Genomic DNA, 9,685 nt, shown 5'->3' with positions numbered 1-9,685 from the left:
ACGTAGGCTACTTTCATCGCGCAGCGCTTTCTTACGACAGAGCATAAATGAGTCATCGAGCAGCAAATGAGGCTGTAAAACAGTTAGTGCTGAATCCGCGGTGCCATGGGTGCTATAAACCGCTGTTCTGTGGGTGCCGTAACGTTGCCGACGCACCGGCGGCAGAGTCCATCCGTGTGCGACAAAGTACGACTGTCATTATCAGCGTCCAGAACCACCGAGCGGAGGGCGACCGACCGTAGCCCGACGGGGCGGAAAAGCCTGTCTGGTAATCATTAAAAGTCTCCGGTTCGACCCTCGCCTCGGCTCGCCCGTCCAATTCTACGCGTCGAAGTGTCCCTGAGCAAGACACTTTAACGGCTGACAGTCCGCCCCCCCCCCCCCCCCCCCCTCACACCGTGTTGCGCTCATGAAAAAGTGATTTCCCCCCTCCTCCCGGGAACGACACGATACTCCCCCCTTTTCCCTGAAACATCCAGTTCTGTCCTGTGTGTGTGTGTGTGTGTGTGTGTGTGTGTGTGTGTGTGTGTGTGTGTGTGTGTGTGTGTGTGTGTGTGTGTGTGTGTGTGTGTGTGTGTGCGTGCGTGCGTGCGTGCACACAGCCTCACACCACGGTGCTGATGCCGCTGTGTTTAGGCTTGGCGCTGCCGCCGCCACCGCCGCCGCCGGGCGTCGGGGAGATGGGGGCCGCCTGCGGGGGTCCGTGGTGGTGCGTGGAGGGCAGATGTTGCGAGTGAGGCGGGCCGTGGCCCCCCCCGTGGGAGGAGGAGGAGGAGGACGGGGGGTGGTACTGGTGCGGCGGGTGCTGGAGGTGGGCCGGCGGGTGGTAGTGGTGATGGTGGTGGTACGGAGGGGGGTTTTGGCCCACGTAATGGGGGTCGGTTTCGGGGGTCCCCCCGCCGCCGCCGCCGCCCCCGCCGCCCCCCCGGGCCGTGTGGTGCAGGTTGGCGGGGTGCGGCGAGTGCGAGACGAGGGTGGGGTGGTGCGGCGGGTGGGGGTGCGGCGAGGTGGGGCTGCAGGGGGACTTGGCCCGCTTGGTGCCGCTGAACAGCGAGCCCAGCCGCCCGGCGGAAGAGGAGCTGGTGAGGGAGTGGCCGCTGTGGCGCTGCGACGGTGGGCAGTCTCTGCTGGAGGGCGCTCTCCTCCGCATGTGGGGACTGTTAATGATGGAGCCCTGCGTGGGACAAGGACGGGCATTAGTACACACTGCAATGGTCAAATAAGTTGGAATTCAATTAAAATCTTAGTGATATTTTTGTCTGCTTATTTATTTGTGTCATCACTTCCAATTTTCAAATTGCTATCCCGACCTGAAAGTGTCATTTTCTGTTTAGTAAAGAGCTGGAAAGACATAGCGACCCCTGTTACTGAACAACCACTCTATAGCAATTAGTACTATCACAATATAGAGCTATTTAACACTGTTACTGAACAAACACTCTATAGTAATGATTACTATCACAATATAGAGTTATTTAACACTGTTACTGAACAAACACTCTATAGTAATGATTACTATCACAAGAGCTATTCAACACTGTTACTGAACAAACACTCTATAGCAATGATTACTATCACAATATAGAGCTATTTAGCACTTATTTTAACAAAGGAATATCACTTACCCTACATTTAAATTAATATATATTTAAAAAATATATATATTTTACTCCACGGTGTACAAATGTAATTTGGTTACATTTCTACACTCTCTAAGTCTAAGTGATGCTATTGTGTTAAAATTAGTCTTACAAAGCTTTATATTCCAATACTAATGATTGCTATAGAGCAGTGGTTCTTTTTTATTTCAAGAAAATAATGAACAGAAAATACATTTTCAGTTCGGGATATCAATTGTATCCAATCAGGAGAGAGAACTCACACAGGATAGACTAGACTAGAGGATAAACAAGTGAAATTGGAAGTGATGATAAAAAACAAAAGAGCTAACACAATTGCAATTGGAACACTATAAATTCTATCTCCTGACTCGATACAATTGGTAGGGTTTGGAGTGAGAGAAACAAACAAACAAAAGCTAAAAAAAAAAAAGCAACAACAAAGAAACCAAACAAAAAAAAGCACTGTATCACACAATACAAAAATAAAGCAAATAAGCAGCTATTTCAGAGCCATGCGCTACATGCAAATTATGTGAGCAGCCACTATTCACAGCTGACATTGTGCAGATCCACAAGATGTAATGTTCAGATTATGAAAATCCAGTGTCTTCCCGGAAAACAGATACAATCTCTTTGTTCACAGTGACACCAGTTTGACAACAAAACAACATCTTTCCCCCAAACAGCTGAAGTCAGTGGAGACTATTTTGTAGAATTCCAAAATAATGTTTTGGGGCAACCCAAGTGTTTAGGCATATCAACCCAAGTGGTTAGGCATATCAACCCAAGTGGTTAGGCATATCAACCCAAGTGTTTAGGCATATCAACCCAAGTGTTTAGGCATATCAACCCAAGTGTTTAGGCATATCAACGAAAGTGGTTAGGCATATCAACGCAAGTGGTTAGGCATATCAAATATCAACCCAAGTGGTTAGGCATATCAAATAGGCACAAAATGCTGTGATCAGAGAATTCCGGATGGCCAGATCATTTGCTGCATGTCATGTCACTCCACTACGCTCTCCACTGTTTTCTCTCTCTCTCTGTCTCTCTCCACTATGTCTGCTTTCTACTAGCTTAACCTCCCCCCCAACTTTGTCAACTGCATGAAGGTGAGCAGACAATTAAAACAAAGTTTCTTGTTGTGTGAACTAATCCTTTAAGTTTAGCAAAGTAAAAATACGTTCTATGTTGAGTATCATCTGGGCTGAAACCCAAGAAACCCAAGGGTCCTGATATGAGTGTTAAGTGTCATGGGTGTGCGTGTGCATATAAATAGATGTTCTGTCATCTTAACCTGAAGAAGATCCATGTAGGATCGAAACGTTATTGTTGTTAATACAATGGAGCTATACAGAGGTGAATTGCGAGCCCGGTTGGTGTAAGTGTTAAGTGCTGTGGGTCCTGGTGGGAGTGTAAGTGTCATGGGTCCCATCATGCAGAGCAGAAATGAGCCACAAGCAAGCACAGATACCCCCCCCCCCCCCCCCAAAAGCAACACCAAGCAAGTCAAACTACAAAGCAAAACCAGTGAGCAAGTACGAAAGAAAAAGCTTTGAGCTTTCAGAATGCATACACAGTAAAAGCCGGAGTGTTCCTTTAACCACTATTATTATTTTTTGTGTGCCACCGTCCTACAACAAAGAATAAAATAGTGCTTAAGTGGTTTACTCAACCTTTACAGGTCCATTTGATTGCATTTGTACACACCCAGATGTAAAAGAACAATGAGGATTTTACTGTGCATAGAATGGATATAGTGCACACACATCCAAGTGCCCAGGTGCAGGACAAACAACAATACATGAAATAGAATAATGCCAGCACACTGGTAAAATAAGCCCCACTGTTGTTTATTGCTTAATTCACTGTATAAATCACACAAGGATCTTCATACGTTTAAGATCCTTGTGTGATCGATCGCAACGTTGAATCAAGCAATAAACAGTGGAGCTTATTTTGCCAGTGGGCAGACCTTATACTGTATGTTTTGTATGTTATTTTACTGTGCATGCCATAGACACAGAGGTGACAGAACTTACTTCCATATTGCTGTCTAATGATCCTGCACTGCTGCGTCGACCGCGCTTGCCTGAAGCGGAACACGTTTAAACACATCAGATATTTTGTCTAATATCTACGTCATATGAAACACATCAGACAACATGTCTAATACCTAAGTCATAAGAAACAGACCAGACAACATGTCTAACATCTACGGTTATAGGCATCTACACATCTAGTGTTGTGCACTACTAAGCCAACAATCATTCCATACCGTACTGTATGTACAGTCCATCTCGCACTCCCACTTAAAGGCTAATCAATTTGACACAAATTCATCATGTGACATACACTTATACATCACCTAAATGCACACCTACACTACATAAGATGCATTATTTCCCTGTCACCTCTATAAGACAGCAATCACGTAGTCTGCAAACAACAAACATGATGGCTGCCTTAAAAAAAATATATATATTTAGGGTAAAAAAAAATACCTCACCCATTATCCAAAAAACGGATGGATAATGTCTGTCGTCAGCGTACGACTTGCAGAAGTTAATGATTATTTCACAATCATTTATTTGGGGAGAACCAATGCTTCTATTTCTCACATTTGTAAAAGCCCTTTGAATGTAGTGTTTCTTATTATTATTCATTTTCATAAAACATGTTCTGTAGCCTTTAATTAGCCTTCAGGGGATGGGAAGCAGAGAAGGAGAGAATCATCTACCACCAAGCACACCATCAACTCCACTATAGTAACCACTAGTCTACATGACAGGAGGACTGTTGTGTCTACAATGCAGTGTGAGGAGCAGCTGGCATGACACCGTCTCATTGGTAAAGTCCTTGAGGCTCCTAGGAAGCTACCAGCCTGTTCAGACTGCAGCGCACTGAAGTGCTCAGTGTCTCTGCCAGAATCAACAATACAACTTTAATTCCTCTCACCAAGGCGCGCTAGTCTCACCCTAATCGATGGCAGTGACCCACAGAGTTCCCGTGTTGATAAAGCAGGACTATGAACCAATAACCTTGATTAAATTAGACCTGGAGCCATTGGTAAACACCTCAACCTTTAACTAAAACACCCTTTTAGTTAAAGGTTGTGTAAGTGATATTCTTTGTTAAAATAATTGTTAAATAGCTCTAAATACTGATTGTAATCACAATTGCTAATATAGAGTGTTTGTTCAGTGACGGGGGTCTCCCAGTCTCTCGCGCTCTTTAGTAAAAATAAAATACATTTTCTGGATATCAATTTTATCCAATACATACACGATACAGGATAAACAAGTGAAATTGAAAGTGATAAAATAAACGAGTAGATGAACCCAAAGAAATTATAAATGGAACACAAGGTTGATATCTTTGTGGGGTTCTCTCTCCTGATTGGATTACATTTGTAACCCACCTGAAAAATGTATTTTCTGTTTATAAGAGAGAGACAGGAAGACCCCATGTTACTGAACAAACACTCCATAGCAATTATTACTATCACACTATAGAGCTTCAACTTTTTAACAAGACTTTTTTGTTTGACTTTCTCTGTATTGTGGATTTGTCTGAACGCTACACTGGTATTGAGTCAGCAGAATGAGACACCAACTCCACAATAGAGAGCTGCTACGATGCATAAATAAAGACGTTGTTTTAAAAGAACCTTGGTTTCTTCAATATTTTATAGAAACATTACACTGAGGATGCCTTCACTCAGAGCCAGGCTATCATCTGGCCCTTGCACAAAGAGGCCGATACCATTTTTCAGTGGTCAACCACTCAACCAATCAAAATAACACATCGTTGCAGCCACTAAAATTGCGAGAAGCCACGGTGAAGCGTGTCTTGTTTTAAATTTGTTGATGTCCTTCTCGTGTGTGAACAAAATCTGACTCTGTGTGCAAGGGGCTTTAGTTGCAGTGGCTTACAACCCCAAATAGAACAGTGCGACAGGAGCGGTGTACTTTCACTTCATACCTGCTAGAATGATGAAAACAAAATGTCCATGAGATACGTTGTTAAACAAGTTGTTTGTATTCCACCTCGCTCACACACTGCCTAGTACACGGTTATCATTAAGATAAGTTAATCTTCCATTGTATGTCATTTTACAGAACAAGTGAATGGATCCTTTTTATGAGTGCAACCCTCTTTCTTACTTCATGAGAAATGTCGTATCATGCCAGCATCCAGGTCACATCTACCATCTAAACTATACAATCCTGAGTGTTAGGGGCCATGTTGTCCACAGAGAACGCCTTTAGAGCTGAGGAATGCTTTGGATATCATGTCCATAGCGCTCACACACAGTGTGGATATCATGTCAATAGCACTCACACACAGTGTGGATATCATGTCCATAGCACTCACACACAGTGGATATCATGTCCATAGCGCTCACACACAGTGTGGATATCATGTCCATAGCACTCACACACAGTGGATATCATGTCCATAGCGCTCACACACAGTGTGGATATCATGTCCATAGCACTCACACAGTGTGGATAGCATGTCCATAGCACTCACACACAGTGGATATCATGTCCATAGCACTCACACAGTGTGGATATCATGTCCATAGCGCTCACACATAGCGCTCACACACAGTGTGGATATGATGTCCATAGTGCTCACACACAGTGTGGATATGATGTCCATAGTGCTCACACACAGTGTGGATATCATGTCCATAGTCCTATCATCCATTGAGGTGCTCACTGCTCAAACGTCCTGTATTATTAGCATGAATAGCTTAGCTGAAACAATGTAAACATGGACTTCTCATGGTTGTGGTAATGATTCAACGTCGGGTTGTCACATTACAATCAGGAGGATGAAATGACCGGCGCTCCACCAAAAAAAACACTGGACGTTGGGAGCGCTGCATCGCGATGGTAAGCGCTGGAAAGAGGAGTGCACCAGCGCAACTTTACCATAGAAATACATGGAGGACTGGTGCTGTCAACTCAAAAGGCGTTCTATGTGGACACGGCCCCTTAATGTAACTCTGAAAGTCTACCAACGTAAACCAATGAACCCGTAACGGTCCATTCAGTTACATCAGTAGACTTTCAGAGTTACAAATGGATTAATTTATCACTGAGGACATTTAATTCGTATTTCAGCTAGTGAGTCTCTAAGGCATCTATCTGCTTAGGAAGGCAGGGTTCCAGACGACCATATCTCTTGAGCGTACCTGCGTCTGAGAGGTCCCGCAGCGAGCTGCTCAGCGCACTCCTCTTCAGACCCTCTCCGATGGCGTAGCTGTCGTCCAGGCTGGCGCGGCTCAGCTGTCCGTTGCCCGTCGGGTCTTTCTTCAGCCCGGAGCCATGCTGGGACATGATGCTGCCTCTCACCACCACGCCCTTCTGCTTCTCCAGCTCCGCTGCGCACGAGACAACACACGTACACGGGTGATTTTGTGATAACAAAACGTCAAATACCAAAGCAGACGGGTTGATGAGTGAATGCCACAAACACGAATTTGGCCTTTATTTTGCCAATGTATGTATTATGCCAATTCCCAATTCCCCCACTGCTGACTAGGGGTTTCACCAACTAGTCGACTAATAGTTGACTTGTAGTCGTCTGTTATAACTACTTATAACTAGTCGACATGTTTCGTAGTAGACAACTAGACTAGGATATACACATTTATATTTGATGTGGGGGTTCCCACGTGATGGATATCAAAGTAGAGTCGGTGAGTCAAATGCCACATACACACGTTGTGTTGAATTCAGCATTTTCATTTTATGAATCTTAACATTTTCTCCCATTTAGTTGTTAATGCCAATTCCCAATTCACCCAGACAGACAGCCTCTTTATAAGAGGTTTTGCACAAGTAAATCAACCAATCAATCAATCAATCAATCCAATTCTTCTCTTACACTCAATGCGATATTTCTCCATCTCCTGGATTTCTGAGACGGATTCTCGCAGGTCTTCTGTGAATTTCTTGCGGTCTTGGGGGTTGGGAGCGTTGAAGTTGATGAGCACTTTGACATCAGCTCCGGGCACGGCCGACGTCAGGCGCACTCCGTTGGGATAATCTGAAGAATAATGCATAAAGTATATGACTTCATGTCCCACACAGAATGGACATACAGTAACCCACTATGGTTGTTCTGGAACTGTACTTTTTGCCATTATCTGAAGAATTATCTCTTTAAACTCCTGCCTCTGGCGCCTGAATATTCCCCCTGCGGGATCAATAAAGGTATCTAATCCATCTATCATCTCACCCCCTAGCATTCACCTCTTCAGACTCCAACTCCCTCCCTAGCACTCACCTCTTCAGACTCCATCTCACCCCCTAGCACTCACCTCTTCTTGTATCCCTTCTTGTTTCTAATAGATACTATACAAATGTAGTTCACCGAACACACGTACACACGTGCACACGCACACGCACACACACACGCACACGCACACACACACACACACACACACACACACACACACACACACGTAAAGTGGAACTTACACTGGTTTTCAAAGAGCAGAACTTGCATGCCGTAAAGCGAGAAGGACTGTCGGAAACTGTACGTCACAGAATTCTTCTTCTTCTGGAAGATCTTGGTGACCTGTGGGAGAAACAATGTCAGTGTTGCCAAGTCTGCTTGTTATAAGCGACTTTGGACTTGTTTTCCTGTAAAGGCGCTTGTAAATATTGGCAGTTGCGGGTTGCTTTTTTCCTTTTGCTTGTGTTTAAAGTGACGTTGCTTATTTGGGCTTGCTTCAGTTTAATAACTTTAACCCACTGCATATACAGTACATCGGCTATTTTAACCCATTAAGACCTGGAATGTTTAGATTTGAGCTAAAAAAGCATTATTTTACACTTTGGGCTATTCAAAAATAGCAGATCTACAAGCTCATAGTGCGGCACCGAGTGCCGCACTACGAGCTTGTAGATCTGCTATTTTTGAAAAATCTTGAAAATGTGTGCAAATCTTTGAATATACTGTATCTATTTTTAAAGCGAACATTTTTAACTCAAATCTTTGCTTGCTTGGTCCCTGGAACAAAATATTTTGATGGGGGTCCGCGGCAAAATACATATAATTTTGGGGGTCCTTGACATGAAAAAGATTGAGCACCACTGATATAGAAACATACGTTTTTCAGAAAACTGTTGAGATTTAGGAGACATGTAGAATCGGCTTCAGGTCTCAATGGGTTAAAATAGCAGATCAATTTGACACATTGTGAGCTTGTAGATCTGTTATTTTCAAAAATGTCAAGATCCCAACCCTTCCAGATCTCAAAACTGTTTGGCTCAGGTCACCCCTGTGAATAACTTCTTCAGGAGGACACAAAAATGAGTCCTGACCAACTGTTTTGGGAAACAGTGCTTGGAGAAACGCTGTGGTAGAGTAAGGTACGTACCACCAGCAGGAGAAACGCTGTGGTAGAGTAAGGTACGTACCACCAGCAGGAGAAACGCTGTGGTAGAGTAAGGTACGTACCACCAGCAGGAGAAACGCTGTGGTAGAGTAAGGTACGTACCACCAGCAGGAGAAACGCTGTGGTAGAGTAAGGTACGTACCACCAGCAGGTCGTTGAACAGGAAGATCTCTCTCTGGTGGACCCCCAGCTTCTGAGGCTTGTTGGGGTCTGGCACTTCAAACAGCCTGCAGTAACACACCAGCCTCCGGTGGGGGAGCGATAATACCTGCACGCACGCACGCGCGTGCACACACACACACACACACACACACACACACACACACACACACACACACACACACACACACACACACACACACACACACACACACACACACACACACACACTTGAATTTAATATCTCATATAAATGATTTATTTATCATTTCTCAATTTAAAGTCGCCAATATATATTTTTTTGCCCTTTTTTCAGTGGTTCTTAAAGATTAGATTAGAAAGAAAGATCAAACTTTTTTTTTAAAAGGTCACAACACGTCCATCACAACGTGGTGTGAGCTTGTAGATCTGCTATTTTCACTAGTTTGGGGTCACGGAGAGACATCGTTCTTTCGTTTGGGTCTCGAGCTAAAAAGTTTGAGAA

The 9,685-nt window shown here is 44.1% G+C and overlaps 1 protein-coding gene across 1 annotated transcript in view; it reads right to left on the bottom strand.

Moving 5' to 3' along the window:
• Positions 1 to 381: 381 nt before the first annotated feature.
• iqsec1b (IQ motif and Sec7 domain ArfGEF 1b) overlaps positions 382 to 9,685 on the bottom strand; it is a 30,570-nt gene continuing 21,266 nt past the window's right edge. Inside the window, exons 10-15 of the mRNA XM_084063488.1 lie at positions 9,185 to 9,310; positions 8,120 to 8,219; positions 7,524 to 7,685; positions 6,829 to 7,017; positions 3,665 to 3,714; positions 382 to 1,174 (exon numbers count right to left, since the gene is read on the bottom strand). Of these exons, the coding sequence (XP_083919614.1) occupies positions 605 to 1,174; positions 3,665 to 3,714; positions 6,829 to 7,017; positions 7,524 to 7,685; positions 8,120 to 8,219; positions 9,185 to 9,310 (1,197 nt within the window). The 3' untranslated portion in view covers positions 382 to 604. The remainder of the gene's footprint in view (positions 1,175 to 3,664; positions 3,715 to 6,828; positions 7,018 to 7,523; positions 7,686 to 8,119; positions 8,220 to 9,184; positions 9,311 to 9,685) is intronic.

This window comes from Gymnoscopelus microlampas (genome assembly GCF_963454915.1).
Source record: "Gymnoscopelus microlampas genome assembly, chromosome: 7".
Classification (NCBI taxonomy): domain Eukaryota; kingdom Metazoa; phylum Chordata; class Actinopteri; order Myctophiformes; family Myctophidae; genus Gymnoscopelus; species Gymnoscopelus microlampas.
This window is presented reverse-complemented; position numbering and strand designations above follow the sequence as displayed.